Source organism: Cyclopterus lumpus, chromosome 22 (assembly GCF_009769545.1).
Source record: "Cyclopterus lumpus isolate fCycLum1 chromosome 22, fCycLum1.pri, whole genome shotgun sequence".
Lineage (NCBI taxonomy): Eukaryota > Metazoa > Chordata > Actinopteri > Perciformes > Cyclopteridae > Cyclopterus > Cyclopterus lumpus.
Window position 1 is genome coordinate 4120877 of NC_046987.1, and position 19387 is coordinate 4140263.

Genomic DNA, 19387 nt, shown 5'->3' on the forward strand with positions numbered 1-19387 from the left:
CCTTATTCCAAAATGGATTAAATTAATTATTTCCCTCAACATTCTACACACAACAACCCATAATGACAAAGTGAAAACTGTTTTTTGCCAATTTTTGCAAATCTATTAAAAATAAAGAACGAAAACATAACATGTACATAAGTATTCACAGCCTTTGCTCAATACTTTGTTGAAGCACCTTTGGCAGCAATTACAGCCTCACGTCTTCTTGGGTATGATTCCACAAGCTCGGCACACCTATTTCTGGGCAGTTTCTCCCATTCTTCTTTGCAGAACCTCTCAAGTTCCATCAGGTTGGATGGGGAGCGTCGGTGCACAGCTATTTTCAGATCTCAATTCAATTCAATTCAGTTTATTTTGTATAGCCCAATATCACAAATTACAAATTTGCCTCAGAGGGCTTTACAATCTGTACACATACGACATCCCTGTCCCAGGACCTCACATCAAATCAGGAAAAACTCCCCAAAAATCTCCAGAGATGTTCAATGGGGTTCAAGTCAGGGCTCTGGCTGGGCCACTCAAGGACATTCACAGAGTTGTCCCGAAGCTAGTCCTTTGTTATCTTGGCTGCTTCAGGTCGTTGTCCTGTTGGAAGATGAACCGTCGCCCCAGTCTGAGGTCCAGAGCGCTCTGGAGCATGTTTTCATCCAGGATGTCTCTGTACATTGCTGCATTCATCTTTCCCTCAATCCAGTCTAGTCTCCCAGTTCCTCCTGCTGAAAAACATCCCCACAGCATGATGCTGCCACCACCATGCTTCACTGTAGGGATGGTATTGGCCAGGTGATGAGCAGTGCCTGGTTTCCTCCAGACATGACGCTTGGCATTCAGGCCAAAGAGTTCAATCTTTGTTTCATCAGACCAGAGAATTTAGTTTCTCATGGTCTGAGAGTCCTTCAGGTGCCTTTTTGCAAACTCCAGGCGAGCTGTCATGTGCTTTTTACTGAGGAGTGGCTTCCGTCTGGCCACTCTACCAAACAGGCCTGATTTGTGGAGTGCTGCAGAGATGGTTGTCCTTCTGGAAGGTTCTCCTCTCTTCATAGAACAACACTGGAGCTCTGTCAGAGTGACCATCGGGTTCCTGGTCACCTCCCTGACTAAGGCCCTTCTCCCCCGATTGCTCAGTCTGGCTGGGCGTCCAACTCTAGGAAGAGTCCTGGTGGTTCCAAACTTCTTCCATTTCCAGATGATGGAGGTCACTGTGCTCATTGGGACTTTCAATGCTGCAGAAATTTTCTGTACCCTTCGCCAGATCTGTGCCTCGATACAATTCTGTCTCGGAGGTCTACAGATAATTCCTTGGACTTCATGGCTTGGTTTATGCTCTGATATGCAGTGTCAACTGTGGTACCTTATATAGACAGGTGTGTGCCTTTCTAAATCATGTCCAATCAACTGAATTTAGCACAAATGGACTCCAATCAAGTTGTAGAAACATCTCAAGGATGATCAGTGGAAACAGGATGCACCTGAGCTAAATTTTGAGTGTCATGACAAAGGCTGTGAATACTTTTGTACATGTTATGTTTCCGTTCTTTATTTTTAATAGATTTGCAAAAATTGGCAAAAAACAGTTTTCACTTTGTCATTATGGGTTGTTGTGTGTAGAATGTTGAGGGAAATAATTAATTTAATCCATTTTGGAATAAGGCTGTAACATAACAAAATGTGGAAAAAGTGAAGCGCTGTGAATACTAAATAATTGTGGGTTGTATCCATTCAATCAAACAATACAGCAGACACACCAGGCAAAGATCTGCACTCTACTGAGTCCACCTTTCTTGCTGAGAATGTGTGTAAATGTACACATTTCAAATTAATTAATGAGAATGTTATAGTTTATTTACTTAATTAATTATTAATTAAAAAATTAATTAATTATAATTAAGGTCTAAATGTTGTCAATTAATGTCTGTCCAGTTGGGGGAACAAAACAAACAACAACAAATCCACACAATATAATACAGACCATTTCTGGAGTTTCCAACATAACTAGACAGAGCCTGCCCCTTTTCCACACAGCAAAGTGCTGGAGTAAGGATTAGTAGACACATGTTGATGCTGTATCTAGAGAGGCCATCGAGGCTAACCCGGTCCCGGGCGCATACACACACAGACACTGAGAAAGATGCTGGGGGAACTCCCTAAATGTTTAGTGCCAGCACGCATCACCGGACAAGTCGAGACCAGACAAATGATACATTACACACAAAGATGGGGACAGAGGGGCAGACAAATAATAGTTTTAGGCAAGTGAAAAAGGCATACTTACTCTTATCAAACAGCAAAAGACAGATTGTATTTAATGTTCTCTGGCTACATATAAATCGATAAAGTATCACCAGAAGCAATATACATTTAAGGGCTAGAAAGTGTCTACATAAGTGTGCAGTAGAGTCTGTTAAATGACTCCTTTGATAATGCTTTGCATGTATTAAAATTAAAAAAATTAATAAATATTATAGACTATAAATATTTGTAGAAAACAGGATTTACTGAAGAATGACCATGTTATGCAACATACACATTCTACTTTAGAGATTACAGTAGTATTGCTCTCCAACCTTCCTCGTCCTCCTTTACGGTCTCTGTCTTTGTCATTTCCTCCTCGCTGATCACTTTTCCCAGCAACTCGTGTGTTGACCTACTCGTTGTATTCCTGTCACTATGCTTGGTGAACACACATCTTGCCAAACTCCTTTCCACTGGGCTTTGGTCACAATTGTGCCTGTTGTACTGACTGGAATAGGGTGTGTTGTCACTGATAAGACATTGTGGAGCATTAAAACATCTGTAAAGACGGGATTTAAGCCAGGCCAATATTAACCAAACTAGGTCTAAGGTCATATAGATTACAGTTTGTCCTTCAGAGAGAGCTGACAAGTTAGTTTTACACTGTAAACTGAGACAAAACAACTAAGATATCTGTATCGAGATTGTTTGTTAGGTGTTTAAATGTTTTTGTTTTAAAAGCCTGGTCTCTCAATAAAGTATAATGAAACCCACATGACAAACAACTTCAAGCATACATTTTTCTCCGTTCTGCACCAGCAAATTAAGGCCCTTTGAACCAATTGACCATGCAGATGTACAGGACACAGCCAGTCAATAGAAACAGTTTGTTGTCGTTTAGTTTTGTACGTTAGTCATCAGGACAACAGGAAAAACTACTGTTTTTTAAATGAAGGAGGAAGGGTGCAGCATGGGCCAAGGACGAACCCGTTAAACTTTGGAATGGATCCGAATCACGGGGCAGATACACAATGTGCTTTCAACTTTTATTAACATTGCGAGATGGGGCATGGCCTTGGCGAACAACTACGCTCTCCGAGTGCCCTTCTAGTTCTGACATGTTTCACCACCACATTATTTAACACATTAGAACAAATATCACACCACCAGACTACAAACTGGAGCACTGTTTCTACTTTGCGACTGCTCTGATCAAAAGCTCCTTAAAACGGTGTCACCATCATGACACATCAACAATTTAAATTGAGACCAAGCCACTTAATGTACGGACTTTTTGCCACACTTTCAAGGGTGGCCATTTGCAGGTATACACTCTTTTCCCTTTCGATAAGGGTGGACAACATTTTGTGCAAAACTAGTTTCCGGCATATTCGGTCTTGAAGGAAGGGCTGTTGTATTAGACAGTGGGAAACTGAGTTGGACACATACATGTACAGGTACCCTGCACTAAGCCTAGACTACGCCAGTCCAACATCATTAATTCAGTTCCCATGGTAAAATCAACATTGCATGTTCTATACTATTTAAAACTTTACAGTCTCTACATGTTCACCACAGTTAAGTAATCCCTCACACGCCGCCTTTTAACTACCGACTGGAACCAATTAAATCTTTAGGTTAGACAGCTATAAATGTGTCAGTGTGGTTAAGTAATGATTTCAAGTTCCAAATCAAGATTTATTTCCAACTTAAAAAAGGAACAATAGCTCCCTCTCTAACCAAAATGAATCCATTAGACCGGCAGATGCCGTTCCACAAGCCCCAAGATGCATCCAGCTCGGGCGAGAGTTAAGACGAGCGTCTTCCAAGTCCAGTATGTGTATCAAAACACTCTGACGCGGGGGGGTTGGGGGGGCCTGCCCTGGTGGCTAATTAGCCACGATCTGGCTGCCATTTAGCCTGCATTTGCACTCACCGGTGAACCCTTGCACCCTAGCAACAATGCAACAGTGAACCTCAATAAATTTGTGGCAGACTTTGCTCATATTCCATGGCTCATGGAACTGTTCAGCAATAAAAGGTTTATTTGAGGGACATGTGGCCTCTCGTCCTTCAGCCAGGGTATTACAAATCTCTTCCCTACTCATGCATTGCGGTTGAAACATTTACAGGGCTTTTCCTAATAATCACTTCATCATGAAGCTTTCAGAATTATATTGTTGCTGTAGTATTTAATGTACTTTGTTTGAGGCAAAATAATCTATATTAGACATTGTGTCAGACATATATGTATTATTAGTGTTGGAATTACAACATTGGGTGTGGATAACAAGAATAGGGTGAGAAAGAGCTCCCCTTGTGCTTGTAAACTGGCTACTTATTAAGCAATCCAGTCACACACACAACTCCTGTCTCAAGTTGCTGATCGGACTGTAAAGAATGAGCAGCGTAAGGAGATAGGTAACAAAATCCTGTAGTTCATATTTACTGATAATAACTACATTACTGGGATACACAAACAAACTACTTTATTACTCTAATCATTACATTCAAAAGTCTTTTAAAAGTCTTATGCTTATCCACTAATTATAGCAAACTGCTGATCTCACATGTGGTAATTGAAGCTAAAGATAACGGACATCCTCTTAATTGATTATGTCGACAACTCTCAGTCTCCCCTTTGGGTGCCGAGCTAATATTAGCTAATGTTACAAAATTACCAGACTGACAGATTAAGCTGCTGCTAGAGATTTCGATAATGCGATATAATTAAAAGGTATCCGACTATCTTTCTTCATCTGCTCGCCTCGAGCTGTTGGTCAGTACTCAACACAAGCATGCTACTGACCGTCGGACTCAACACTCTGTTGGTCAAAAACAAGCCATTCTTGCTAACTCCACATTATACACAGTGGCATATTACTCCCAAAAGAACATATTCGGCAGAGGTGTAGTTTTATACAGTATATAATTGAAATGTAATTTTTTTTAAACGATGCATTTGGCTACCTCAGAAAATAAATGTTGACACAGCTTACAAATAAGAAAAGTCTAAATATGAGAACTTGCAAACAGCTTTGATCTAGCTCAAACCCAAACTCTGCTGAAAAGGAAAACTTTGAGAAAAACATTTCCAATATGGACACCGTACCATGCAGGGTTGGATGTCAGATGTATCATGTTTAAGTCCTGTCATTTTTTACATTTCTCTGTCTAAACAGAAGCACAGATAACTAACCTACTCGAGGCCTGGTGACAGCAGGGAAAAACAACGAGGCCAAACAGAGCAGCTAATGATACCCTTGGCTGGCTGTAAACAAGAGCTGTGTGTTGCTGAGACATCAAGAATTCAACCAGCCACTGACAGAGGACCTAAAATTAGCCTAATGTTTACCCCCACTGGAAAGTAAAGCCTAGAAACATATTGCTTGTGAGGGCCAGAAGTGAAGTGTACTTCCCAGGGATTTTATTTATTAACAGCATTTTCATCACCTGTAGCACACACACATATTCTTATTGCCACTATATAGCAGAATCATTGTACAAATATACTTGGTCCCTTTGTTATAAAACGGATTCTTTCTAAATTCACAATGCCAGTGCTGATGGTAAACATTTCCCAGGGGATATGGGGGAAATTAAAGACTTGCTGGGAACTGAGCATTTTAAAGAGTTAGAGGGGGTTGTACTCACTGGAAATGTACAGGGGAAAGTAGGAGTGAGTAGGAGAGGAGGATCTCAGGCTGAGAGACAGATGAAGGTGGATTATGAGAGCATGAGCAGCAAAACGAGGCGAGAATATGAGGAAAATAAGCATGCGCCTGGGCGGCCAAGCACTGGCTCAGCAGAGGTACTTCCCCTTATGTGCACAGCTGGATTTTGCGAGACGGTGAGCAATACTCCCCTCTCTTCTCCCAGACTCTGACACAAGCAGGGGAATTTAGCTTCTATATGCCATGCGGCTTCAAAAATAGCACTGGATAACTGCATGGTAGTAACTTAAAAACAAGGAAGTACTCAATAGACTGCAGATCTCCATTAAGGCCTAATAACCTCCTGAGTCAACACTGTACAGATTCGATAACAGCCAATGGATATTATTTTCCTTGTCAACATTACACAAGGTTATTTATTTGATTGGTTTAGAGCAAAAGGGCAACCTCCTGGTCTGAAAAGTGGCGCCTTTAACTTGAGTTCTTTCCAATGGCCATCAGGGGTCGACTCCTCTCATTGCAAAAATATTATATTATATTTGAAAATAACCCTACCGGGTACCTTGTGGTTGTGGGACGACCACTCTCCCCATTACAGATTTCTACATTTGGGCAGACACATTTTGTTGCATCTACTTTTTACTTAAAATGGGGAATAAAGTATTGAGAGTGTCTGAAAAGGTAGAGCATGCAAAGATAAATGAGCGGTTTCATAAAAAGACCAATATTTTTCTTTTGACTTTGCTGGAGATGTGTTATTTCTAGATTTTAGAAGACCTGTGTAAAGTAACCCATCCATCCATCCATCCATTATCACCCGCTTATCCGGGGTCGGGTCGCGGTGGCAGAGCACCATGGCCTCAGATTTGGAGGTGCTAACTCTCATCCCTGCTGCTTCGCACTCGGCTGCAAAACGCCCCAGTGAATGCTGGAGGTCACGGTCCGAGGAGGCAAACAGGACCACATCATCCGCGAACAACAGAGAGGCGATCCCGAGACTCCCGAACCGGATCCTCTCCGCCCCCTGGCTGCGCCTAGATATCCTGTCCATGAAGGTCACGAACAGGACCGGTGATAAAGGGCAGCCCTGGCGGAGGCCAACACCCAGTAACCCATTTGTAAAATTACCAGAACATATTCCTTTCTACCTTTCAAAAACAAAATTGCTACTTTGCAATACTTTTATCTCATTATCAAGGATGGTAATGTCATACTGGTTCACATACAAGTCAGTGTTGTAGTCAAGACTACCTAAACCGAGACCAAGTAATTACCAAGCGTATCGAAACTGAGACAAGACCAAGACCAGACCAGCGAGTCCCACACTTATTTAACTCTTTTATTGCACAGGCACATTAGTGAGTCCTCTTCGAGTTCTACAACACTGACACATGTCCGACACAGACTAGCACAGTGAGTCCCTTTATCCTGTTTAGGCTAGCTTGCCAGTGAATCATGGCTTGCAATAGATAATCAGATTTGCAGATAGCTAGTCAGTCAAAACAGATTTGTATAGCATAATGAAATAAATCAGCCAATTATTGCAACATTTCTAACCATCTAACAGTGCACACACTTGGTAGCTAGTTTGCTTTTACAAATGCCCTTTTCCCACCAAAAAAACAATAAAAAAGGCAATAGACCCTCTCCCTATTGGCAGTAGACGAGTATGTATGCCTTCCTGTTTTTTTCTAGTGTGTCACATTCAAAGTCACAAACGAGCTGAAAAACAGGGTTGGTAAACATTGGAAAGCCACAGGGTTAATACTTTTATTCCCGCCAGGATGATCAGGAAATCGGTCACGTGTGCGTGTGTATGCATGCGTAAGTACCTTGTTGTCTGTCCACGAATAATCTTGCATTCTGCTGCAGTAAACTGCATACTATTTAGAATTCGCAGTAATGGCTGCATGTTCAAGGACATCCAACTCATACTTTCTCTTTTATTGCCTGTTTTATACTCATATTGATTGACTGTCTGCCGACTCCTTACTCACTACTCTTAACCCTAATGATAACACAGCCGAGTGCTTCTCTGACCCCCTATTCTGCGTCAAGGGACACAGTCGGGGTATAAGACTTTGTGATGTGTTGGGCCAATAGCTAATGAAATGAATTGTGTTTGGCTAATAACGAACGGAAGTACCAGTACTGCTGAGTACCTCTCGGCTGTTGCTCTGCGCCTCATTGTTATGGTTTACAGCTAACGGAACTACCGGTGCACACGCTGCTTGCATTGTCCATTGACAGCGCTTGTTTTTGAGTTTGAATGAGGTGTACTTCATGACGCTTTACAGCCCATTGGTAGCGCACATCACTGGTAGTTAGTTGTCTCACTGTTATTGTTTCGTAAGGAGTGTTTGATTTATCAGCTAACGGAACTACCAGTACACACACTGTACCCCATCAAAAATCAGCTGCTGCTAAGCGACCAGTAGGCTTGGTAAGTTTAAGTTAGTTTTTTCGGCAAAACTGTATGACGTGTCTTGTACGATCTGATGACGAAGAGTTGACATAGCAGTCAGAGCATCGCGCCAGAAAAGGGGCGAAAATGAGCGTATCCACCCTTGTCAGGTTTTATGTCATGTTTTCATCTCTGCCGATCGGAGCTGGAGCGGATAAACACCCGGGACTACTGCAGCATCATTTGTGTCAGGAACGAATGCTGATTGTAACCTTTCCCACTGAAGACCAGTAGGAAAGCAGCTTAAGTGTGTATGTGGCACTGCTTCAACTCCATCCGGCTAGTGGGATCGGTGAAATTATGATTGGCTATTCGACACATCTGTCTGACATTTAGGACCACATAGGAGAACCATGCAATGTGGCAAATTAATGAAAAGATGGAAATAACCAAAACAAATGCTGTGGTAATACATTTAAAGTCCTTTGGAGAAAAATGTGCAATAAAGGACTCTCACATGAATATAGATACTCACCGGTAGTTCCGAGGGTTCAGGGAGAAACTCAGCATCCTCTCCAAAAATAAAATCTGGTGGCAATTCTGGATACTGTGCATTGAATATAATATCCCCTGGGAGGAAAGAAGGGAAAACCGATCAGCTGATTGAAGACAAATGTGGAGAACATGAATTCATTGCTTGCGTGTCATTGTGTCTCAATGGGTCAACCTAACTTTCATCTCATGTGAGCTCATTTTCATACATTTGCTCCCTTAACATGTCATTTTGTGTCTTACTGAGCCTTACATGTAAATGTATTTCATTTCAACTTTCTTCTCATATTAATGTGGCAATCTGCCTTATTCCATTTAGTTTCAAGGTATGGAGAGTTGTTTTTTTTTAAACACAGCTGAAACACCTACAGCAATAAGCAAACATTTACTATTGAAGCCACTCAAATCCTGCCAAACAGGTCCATGTTGTAAAGCTAACTGCAGATACTTTTAAAATAATACACATTAAGCAATGCAAAAATCAATTTTGGTTTTAGTTTTTTTAGGTGCTAAAACACTAATAAAACAATGCATTAAGAGAAAAATAAATAAATAAAACTACAAATTGGAAATGGCCTTCACTGAGGCAAACAACAGGACTATCATATAATATGATCACATAACACGCTGCTTTTGCTGGTACACAATGTCCTGATATTATATTACACAAGTCTATTTGTGTACTGCAAGACAGTTCTGTTCCGCTTTTTTTTCACCGCTCCAGCCACAGCGAGAGGGGGCAAAACGCACACATATGGAAATATTTTTTTTTTCCAGTGGAGAGAGAGGAGTCAAACGAGGAGACGAGAGGACGGGCTTGTAAATCTGCTACAAACCACTGGCAGTCTGTCAGAGATGTGCTGGCATGGCTCCAGAGGGAAAATGGAGGTCTTGCGAGTGCAACCTTCACAGTTTACAGCGGCTTTTAAACACACCGCTTTGTTCATACAGACGGCGGAAGAAAAGTACAGTCTGGTTGCTGCATGCCGTGCCGTTTCTATTTATTTATTTTTTATTGTGGTCATAAGGGCTAATACGAACAACAGCAAAGGCCACACGTTGTTGTTTAGCAGAGCCAGTTAGAGCGGTGAAGTGGGATGGGGCCGGGCAGTGTTAACAGTGCCGAGCTCTGAGCAGAGTGCGACGTGCCTTTTCGCACGCTATCAGCGGGCAGGTCCACAGACTGGCAGACATCAAGCCCACCATCCCTGATTAAACAAACGTTCTTCCTCAGGCCTGAGCACAGGAAGGTACAGCGACTCGTGCAACAGCTGCAGAGATGTCACGTGCAATGTTTTTTTTTTGCAGGTTTCTTTTAAAACTATGATGCATACTATATAACGATGGAAGGGTAAATAAGAGGGGGGGGGGGATTACATGGCTTTGTCACAATATACATACTTAATTTAACAATTTATTAACTTTAGAAATTTATTAGTCGCAAAGGAAATTATTGTGCCAGAGATTGATAAAAAGACTCCAACAGAAGAATAAGAAAAAAAACAATAGCGAAATGAAATGAAATAGCAACAAGAATTAAGTAAATATGGTAAAAACACTTTGAACACAGAAATAGAAAAAGTTAACAGCAACAAAAGATTAGTACCAGTGCCTATTACAAACTAAAATACAAATGTAATATTGGCAATGATATTGAAAAGTTATATTGCACATGATTTGGATTTGGATACTTTTGCATTGTTCCTATGCTGCTTATTCTTAAACCTCACATTGAGACGCGTATCGAGATTTGCTACAACTTCTTGTCACAATCATTTCTGCCTGGTCATAATTTTGGGGGCAGATTTTGCAAAATAAGCAAAGCATACTTTCTTTTTGCAAAACATGTTTTTGTTTTTTTGCCCCCCAGGCAGGGCACAATTACTTTATCGACAGTGAAAGGAAACTTCATACGCATACACTTGCATTTCATAATGTTCCCAAACTGCAGCCACAAGTCCCATCAACTGCAGCTTGTGGACATATTATTTTAATATGACTATTTAGACCTGGACATTCACAGGCTTCCTTTTTGTTGTTGTTGCAAACCCACTGAAGTGAAAGAGCGTTCTGTAACTCATCAGCCACAAAAAGGCTTCAACAATCTAGCTGACAGATCTGACTTGCATCAGCTCATTGCGTCATGATGCGGGGGAGAATATTAGCTGCAGATGATGGAGTTCTGATAACTGATCATACGTGATATAATGAGTGTATTTACTTAAAGATTATTAATTTTTTTAAAGCCTTGATATAAACATGCATTTCATCTTCATCAGAGGAATCAGTTCAACACACATATCTCACGAGGCTTTCTTTAGCCGTGAAACGCTTTCTGTTTCCGCCTGAACGGACAGTTTCTTCTTTTCTTCTGGAGCATGCACTCCAGAAACCTTTCACCACCATTCTCCTGTGCTGCTCCGCCGCTATAGTCTCCGCCCGCTTCCTGCCCCCCTTTAGCTCCAGCCGATTGAAACCGCAGCACCGCAGACCAATCTGCAGTATGGCGCGAAATTCAGAGAGCTTGCCCGAGGCGGCGATAGGCGTAATCGGCATTGGGCGAACTTGTGTGGTGTCAAAGTTTTGTGTGGTGAGGGTTTGAAAGTAATGGACCTTCATTTAAATGTAAAAGTCTTAAAGTTTTAAACGTTTCTTTGTTAAAGCGAGCACATTCAATAACACACTCTATATCCAATGGCCCGGACTTAGAACTTGATGTGTGACAAACCGATTGCCTGTGTGAAAATTGACAGACAATAACTGATCTTTCCAGACATGGTCCGATCGTGTGAGTCGCCATAATTCCAAAATACACAAAGAAAAAAACAAAAACATTCAACACCAGGATTGTAATCACCTAACTTTTTTTATGTTGCCCATTGGGCACTTTAGGACAAACGCTCAGTCTCTGATGTGGGTACTGGATTCCGACGTGAGAGAGCTCGAGCCAGTAATGGTTCAACAAAGGCATGTTTATTGGTACATCACCATGACAACAAAACTATTGCTTTTTTGCTACTTGAAGGATTCCTGTGGGTGCTTTTTGTTCAAGTGTTACAGAGTGTTAACATTGTGTTCGTCATTGGCAACCCTCTTTTAGGTCAACTTAAGGTCTTATTTATGTATATTTAACCTCTGTGCATAATTCTGGTTCCTTAAAACGTCTTCTAAATACGTGTCCTGAAAATGTTGGCTTTATTTATCCACTCGGGTTGGAGCCCTGAAACAACCCGTCGTCTTCAAAGTGGATCTCTCGAAAACTAATCACGGTTGGATTGAAATGTTTTATCTTAAATCAAATTAATTCAGCACTGGTCGTTTCCTTTTTCTTTTTTTAAGTGCATGCCCATTACTCGTCTAGACAATCAATCAATTAACCTGAGCACAGTGGGAAACCTGCAAATTAAAATGCTGTTAGCACTTACATTTTAGAGAGCAAACAAATGGAATCAATATGAAATAAATTGTTCAATCAGCCACGATTCCTTAATTTATGTTTGTTGTAAAGCAATCTGGTAACATATTAAAAGATTTTAAGACTGAAGAGCCTTAGTTGACCCCTAGCTCTACTTCTGCTACTTGTTGCTTCTACTACTTGTTGTAGTAGTAGCAGAAAGCAAAGTTGGAAAGTAGTTTCTCTCCTAAAATGATGTTCTCAAAAGCCAACAATACAAAAGGACTTCTTTCAAAGAACATACTTTTAGCAATGGCATGTGTGACTGGGTCTAATCCACTTCCAGGTTCTGACAAATGTGACCGCTGTGCACAATCCCCAGCTGACCTCAAGCGCATGTTCTGGTCATGCCCTAAATTGATACGTCTCTGGTGCTCCTTTTGTGAAATGGCTTCTGAAGTCATTGGGGTTAGAGGTCCTACCTGGTGTAGCTATTTTTGGAATGCCCGAGTTAAATGAAGCCTCCACATCGAGGCAGCTAAGCATTATTGCTTTCGGGCCTCCTCCCCGTTACAGAAGGATATTACTCGTTGGAAGTCAACTGCATCCCCTTCATCAACATTCCTTGTGGAAGACATCTTCTTTCTTTTCTTTTTTCCAGTTCCTTAAACTGGAAATGTGACTCTGTCTGGCAGCCCCTCTCATGTTATTATGACCAACGACCAGTGCTTCACTATGATTAAGGCCGCTTATCTTATTTGTATTATATGTATTAGACGTTCTAACTTTAATTGGATGCTGTGTATTGTTGTCTACTATTATACTTATGGCATAAGGGACTTCATTTTCTCCAACTGCTAAAATGTAAATTATGAGTTGTGCAAACAGAAATGACTACTAGCAGTTCTTTTGTGAATGGTGCTTTGTACTTGATGTCCCCGAGGTTTGTTCTGAATGCATTGTGTTTGGAGCATTAAGTATTTGATGTTTAGTTCCCCAACCTATATTATTTGCAGTTTATATTTTAGTTTTTCTTTTAAATAATGGTTATTTCTGTCATTAATGTTCATTTTTTTACCCTTTTGCATTGGCAGTAGGTGAGGGTTGGGTGGGAGGGGGCGCTGGGGTTGGATCTGTTATGTTATTTTGTTTCTGTACGCCTAACGTTCCTTCCAATACAATATTATAGAAAGGAAGCCCACAAAACCAATCACTTTTTTAATGCAAGATTAATGAATATTCAACCACCATCAGAGACTAAACTGCTTGGATTCTTTTGAAAATAGTAGACAGGAGAATTACTCCTTTACTCACATTTGAGGGTTTCTCCAGCGTAGGGGATGTGAAGTTTGAAGCGATCACAGCAGGGACCAGGGGTCAGAGATGTACAGCTGAACATGGGAGTTCATGGAAACAACAAAAGGCATAATCAATGTAACAGTCTGAGAACAGTGAGGATCAGAAAGGTTCATTTAAAGATCATCGTATTTCTGACATTGATGCTGCAAACTTAAAACCGTGTTCTTAACATTGAGAAACCGCACCACTTTCTTTCTTTTATGTCAAACCCTTTTCTATATACTACTCCCTTTTAGAACATAAGCTGCCAGAACTGTCAGCTGGCTGTCATGTACCTCCTGTAGTGCCTTTATATGAGAATAATGTGCAGCTATGCGATGAACTTGTTAATGTGTTCAACTTTACCAAATCACGTCTGACGTTTTAAAAGGATTTAGGTTATGCCCATATACTTTCTCCCACTCAACCTGCATGCACTGTGTGGGGGGTTACATTAGTGTGATTTGTAAAAAAATTATAAATAATAAAATGAAGGCATACTGCTGAGCAGTTTGGTAGCAACAGTAAGATGTATAGAGAACATTCTTCTTTTCATTTTTTTATGCATGTGAATTTAGGAAATCTGAGGAATCCACCTCTGCAGAAAGAAATATATATTTTGTATCTTATCATTTGTATTTATGTCAATGTTTATTTTATTCATTTCTTTTTTCTTTTAACCTGAGGGTTAGGTGGGAGGAGGCAGAGGGAAAAAAATACCAAAATACGGTCAATCATTGGGTTATATTTGTATGTTTGAATGTTCCTTCTGGTAAAATGTTATTGTAAAAATAAAAGCCAACAATAACAACCACTCGTCAAATCTGAGGAATCCGATTCTGGACAAAAATATATGAATAGACAACCATGTGGGTATATTTTTTATTTTATTTTATTTCACTTGTCAGAATGCTCCTACTAGTTTGTCATCAATAGCAACCGCCAATGTTAAAACCAAACTTGATCACCTGTAGTTTTGAAAGGCAAATCATTCATATATATATATATATATATATATATATATATATATATATATATATATATATATATATATATCTAACTACAAATACCAAATTCCACTGAATGATGAGGGCCACAGCCACAACAGTGGTAACAGACTGTAGCAGAGTTTCTGTACATCTTCAACCACCATCCCTGGAAGTGTGATGGGTCAAATAACAAAATAGATTTGTGATGTTGTTGTAGAAAATATGTAGAAGTAAATATCTAGTTATTTCATTTTAAAAAAGGGAAAGGTACAAGGCTGAGTAGACACAAACATGAACACTCACGGAGCATTCTGGTGCGATGATTAAACTGAGGACGCTTTTGGAGCAAAGGAGGAACGATGAAAAGTCAGTGCTCAGCTTCAATCTACAATGTTTAAAATCACAAACCAAGCTGGAGATCTGGGTGTAGTCCCAGAATCAGACCTGCGTTTTAACAGCCACATTAAGACAATTACAATGTCAACCTAGTATCACCTTAAAAATCAAGGATTCAAAACTTGACTTTCCTTCCCCTAAAGAAATCAATGAGACAGCTGCAGTTAATTCGCTGCTGCTCGAGTCACCACTAAGACCAAGGAAGTGGATTACATCAGTCCAGTTCTGACGTCTTCAAAGAGTTGATTTCAAAATACTACTATTGGTTTTCAAGCACTGAATGGTTTAGAGGCAAAATACATGTGTGATCTTCTGTGACAAACCTCTCAGGTTGTTTGGAAAAAAAAAGTTCTGCTTTCTGCCGTCCCCAGAGTCAAAACTTGACATGCAGAAGCAGCGTTCAGTTTTTAAACACAGACTTATGGAACAAACTTCCAGAAGTGGCCGGTCCACTGCAACGCTCACGTTTCTGTTTGCCGCTGCCTTTTATGAAATCCTTTCTGTAACTTTTATTTGCGCATTTCATCCCCGACTTATTCTATTTGAGCTCTTTTATATTCTCTAGAAAATGACTGTCTTTCATTGTGTTGTCTTTTCATAATGTGGTTCATTTGTACGTTTAATGTAAAACGCTTTGAATGTCCTGAAATGTAACATATAAATAAACTTGCCTTGCCTTATGGTAAAATAAATAAATCCAATTCCAGGGCTGAACATGATGTTGCCTTCACAACTACTGGCAAGCCAACAATTACACTTTCAACTGTACAACCCTATTAATAAAGTTTAAATATGTCACTTTGGGATATTGGGCAAAACTGACATGAATCCAGCAATGAATCTTGTGTTTGCAACAATGTATCATCTCGAGTTTGCTACAACCATACTGAACCCCAAAAGCTAAAGATCTCTAACCAATAGCCATTATATTAACCCAATATCATTTGAATGCAGCATCGCTGCACCGCAACAGTTAGGGACACTGAATGGACGCCGCTGTGTTTGTTTCACATGTTGTCACTCGTGGTCCAAAACTGCTCCTCACCCAGTTTTGAGGTCTGTGACACGGAGACAGTTTGTCGAGTCGAGTCCCACGCGGCCATTCCGCACGACGCTGGACAGCAAGGGCCGCAACTCGGGTGAGATCCGGTGCAGTGTCACCTCGGGGGACATGTTGTTCATGTTATCCACTGGTGGTGAGTCTGTGGAGACACAGCAACCGTTCAAGGAAATGCTTTACGGAGTATTTGTACTGATGGTTCAAAGGACACGCGCTCACATGTCATGTAACGTTAACGTTAGGTGACGCGCGGTCGTTTTAAGCTGTCATGTCAGAAGTTTAAACGTTACTGTAAATGCTCGCGAGCTCGGTATCGTTAGCCGCTGTTAGCTTACCGCGGGACAGAGCGTTCAAATGACACACTTTGAAGACGTAGCTTCGTCCGTAAATGAATCTATTCGTTATTGTCCATTTAGATACAACATGCGGTGTGAGTTAGAGTACCTGAAAGAGTTGGAAATCACACAATTTACGCATTAACTCCAATGTTTACTTCATGCTCTCAGAATTTCCGCTACATGTTGTTTGGGTCCTTTTGATAGCCCCGCACTTAGCCGTCTTCAATAATGCCTGTTGACACGGCGAGGGTTTTCTCTCTCTTCACTCATTTTCCCGTTATATAGAACTCATAAATCATGTTTTTTGTTACATCATTAAACATAAACAATGATAAGCAACAATAAATACGCATTGTATTGATTTAGTGACAACAATGGATCTGGCAACAGCTGTAGATTTAGGCAGCTGTCATATTGCACTTTGACCGCCACTTGTCTGCTGGGTGTTGAGTTTTAACTGGTTATAACTCTGCAAGAACACATGTGAATGCAAGGTAATTATTGTGTCGCATTTCTCAACACTTTAGCGTTTTACTTTTCGTTCGTCCTAGGCGGGTGTTATACTTTTTTTTCTGGCGATCTATTCCACAGAGTTCCTTCATCTCCACAGTTGGAAATAATGTTTCACACGTAACGTTAACTAAATTAGTTGCTTCAAGTTATCTTATATACTTGATTTGTATTGTGAAGTTTATCTGACAGCTATACTTAGATTCTGGCGAAATAAGGATTTGTTGCCAATAATAATACTACAAATTTGATCTCGGCTTTACCTGTAGTAATTCTGTACGTGTATGCTTTTATACATATTTACAAATATTGACTCATAAATAGGTAAACGTTACCTTTTAATGCATTACCTTTTCCATAAATCCTGTGTTTCTATTTTTATATTCCCCTCACTTGTACTTATACAGAAAGGTAAATTGATTAAACCAAAAGTAAACCACTTAGAATTGTATGTGTAAGACTACCAAAATCCTTCCAAATGCCCAACTATATTACAGACATGCGGAGTCGGTGTCTGTTTGGTATTTATGTTCTTGTATGTGTCATTAGCCTATCAACCCCCCCCCCCCCCCCCCCCCCCCCCGAAATGCGAGATGAGTACAAAGTCATGGAATTATATCAATGTTGTATCAATACGTGCAGCAAGACCAGTGGTGTTTCCACAGGAGAACAATGGGGCTGATTCACAACTGGGAAATTCCACCGTCATGGGGGTGATTCAGAATAAGTAAGAATACCCCCGGATGATTAAGTATCCATTGGAAACAGCAGCCTTAAACTATGTAAAGCTGGTTGTTATCCAACCATTACCGGTATACAGTAATATACAGTTGTCTTTTGAGTATTCTGAAATGGTAAGGAGAATAAGACAATGTCAATAAAAGATCCTTTTAGAAACTAAGTGTGTGTGTGTTTGGGTGGACTGAGTGTAAAATGAGTATTTCTGTGATTATAGCCATTATCTAAACTCCATCTACTTCTTTTTTTTTTTTTAAACCATATAATTGTAATAACAATCATTATCTAGCCCTACCAGACATAGGCAAAATATGTAATCTTACGTGTTCTTTCAAAAAAAAAGAAATGGGTCCCACAACATTTTTCTTGTGGATTTCTCTCATGAATGACTCTAAACTCTAAATTATTTTAATCCACTGTGTTCAGTGTTCAATTCTGCAGTCAGACATAATCGTTTAAATGTGTGCGTCAACTCTTTAATCATCTCCTAATTCGTGCATTCGTCATCATTAAGATCTGTTTTCTACAAACAAGTATTCAGGTTGGTCTTCATCGTGAATCCACCCTCAAATTCAACAAGACAGGGAGAATTTAGGTTGGACAATGCAGATCCCATAATATTCTCCTGCAGTGGAGACGCCGAGGGTTTTCTGGGCGAGCTTTTCATGCATATGGAGGGGAAGACAATATGTGGGAAGAGAGAATTGAGCCATCCTGCAGCCAGCGGCCAGGCTTTCCAAGTCCTCCACTGCATCGGCAGAGATTTGAGGAGATTAACACGCTAGCATTAGCTGCGATACAAGCCGAGGATTGAATTAATTATAGACTTTTGCTGGACCGCGGTGCATTCGCGTGGTGTAACATTGAAATGCTCCCCCCCCACCCCCCCACCCCCCAATAAGATTGGAACCCGTCCAACTAAGCCAGCGATGAATGCTCTATTTATACCTTCTTCCTTGTTTCAGTCAAGCTCATGCTAATGTGGGAGATAAATTATATCAAGCGATTTTTAGTTTGAAGGCTGTTATATATATATATATATATATATATATATATATATATATTGCCTGATATGCCCCGAGGAGGCCGCTATGCTTTAGGTTTTACTGTAAAAAAAAAAAGAAAAAAACTGGACGGAGGTTGAGAAATTCAAGAATCTCCCAAATCGTCAGAGCGTAATTTGCAAGAATAATGTTCTAGGAATGTGTCAAGGAATGAGTGTTGTTGCCGCAGAAATAACACAGATTTGTCTCAATCAGATCATGACGGAAGAGGCTCTTGATGTGATGGTGGTTGGCTCCTGTATGACTGACTTGGTGAGGTGAGTGACTTCTGTCCTCTAACACACGAGTAGTGACTGTAAATCAGCCCAATGTTTCAGGAGAAGGCCGAGCACAGAATCGCCAGCTAAATCCGGGTTCAGGAAACTCCTCTGCTTCCTCAGGTGGGCCCAACAGGAAACAGGACATTGGGCAAATGTTCATAATCATATGAGGACATGGATTTAAAAAGAAATGTCTTTGGATCAGGACCCAGGTGGCTTTGCTTCATATATAGATAAGGTTTACAACATTAATTTGCATGAAATATTGAAACAAATTCATTACATGCCTAATCACCTGCTTATACATGTGAAAACACTTTTTTTTAGCATTGGCACTAGTATTTAAAAAAACAGCTAGTGGGCTTTCTATCTGCATTTGAACTCAGTGGTTCCCACCCTGGGGTTTAGGACCCCCCAACACGTCCCAAGATAAAT

At 40.4% G+C, this 19387-nt stretch overlaps 2 protein-coding genes across 6 annotated transcripts in view; one reads left to right on the plus strand and one right to left on the minus strand.

The window, feature by feature from the left end:
• babam2 (BRISC and BRCA1 A complex member 2) overlaps nt 1-16614 on the minus strand; it is a 77206-nt gene extending 60592 nt beyond the window's left edge. The window contains exons 1-4 of one of the 2 annotated variants that reach the window (XM_034525659.1): nt 16487-16614; nt 16028-16184; nt 13574-13650; nt 8849-8943 (exon numbers count right to left, since the gene is read on the minus strand). In XM_034525659.1, the coding sequence (XP_034381550.1) occupies nt 8849-8943; nt 13574-13650; nt 16028-16164 (309 nt within the window). In that variant the 5' untranslated portion in view covers nt 16165-16184; nt 16487-16614. Of the gene's footprint in view, nt 1-8848; nt 8944-13573; nt 13651-16027; nt 16185-16377 lie in introns of both variants that reach the window. The other variant, XM_034525660.1, reaches the window with a different exon arrangement.
• The window catches only part of rbks (ribokinase), a 30373-nt gene continuing 26994 nt past the window's right edge, over nt 16009-19387 (plus strand). The window contains exons 1-2 of one of the 4 annotated variants that reach the window (XM_034525663.1): nt 16009-16121; nt 18888-18949. In XM_034525663.1, coding sequence (XP_034381554.1) covers nt 18891-18949 — 59 coding nt within the window. In that variant the 5' untranslated portion in view covers nt 16009-16121; nt 18888-18890. Of the gene's footprint in view, nt 16122-16642; nt 16875-18887; nt 18950-19387 lie in introns of those variants that run through there. The other 3 variants (XM_034525665.1, XM_034525662.1, XM_034525664.1) reach the window with 3 other exon arrangements.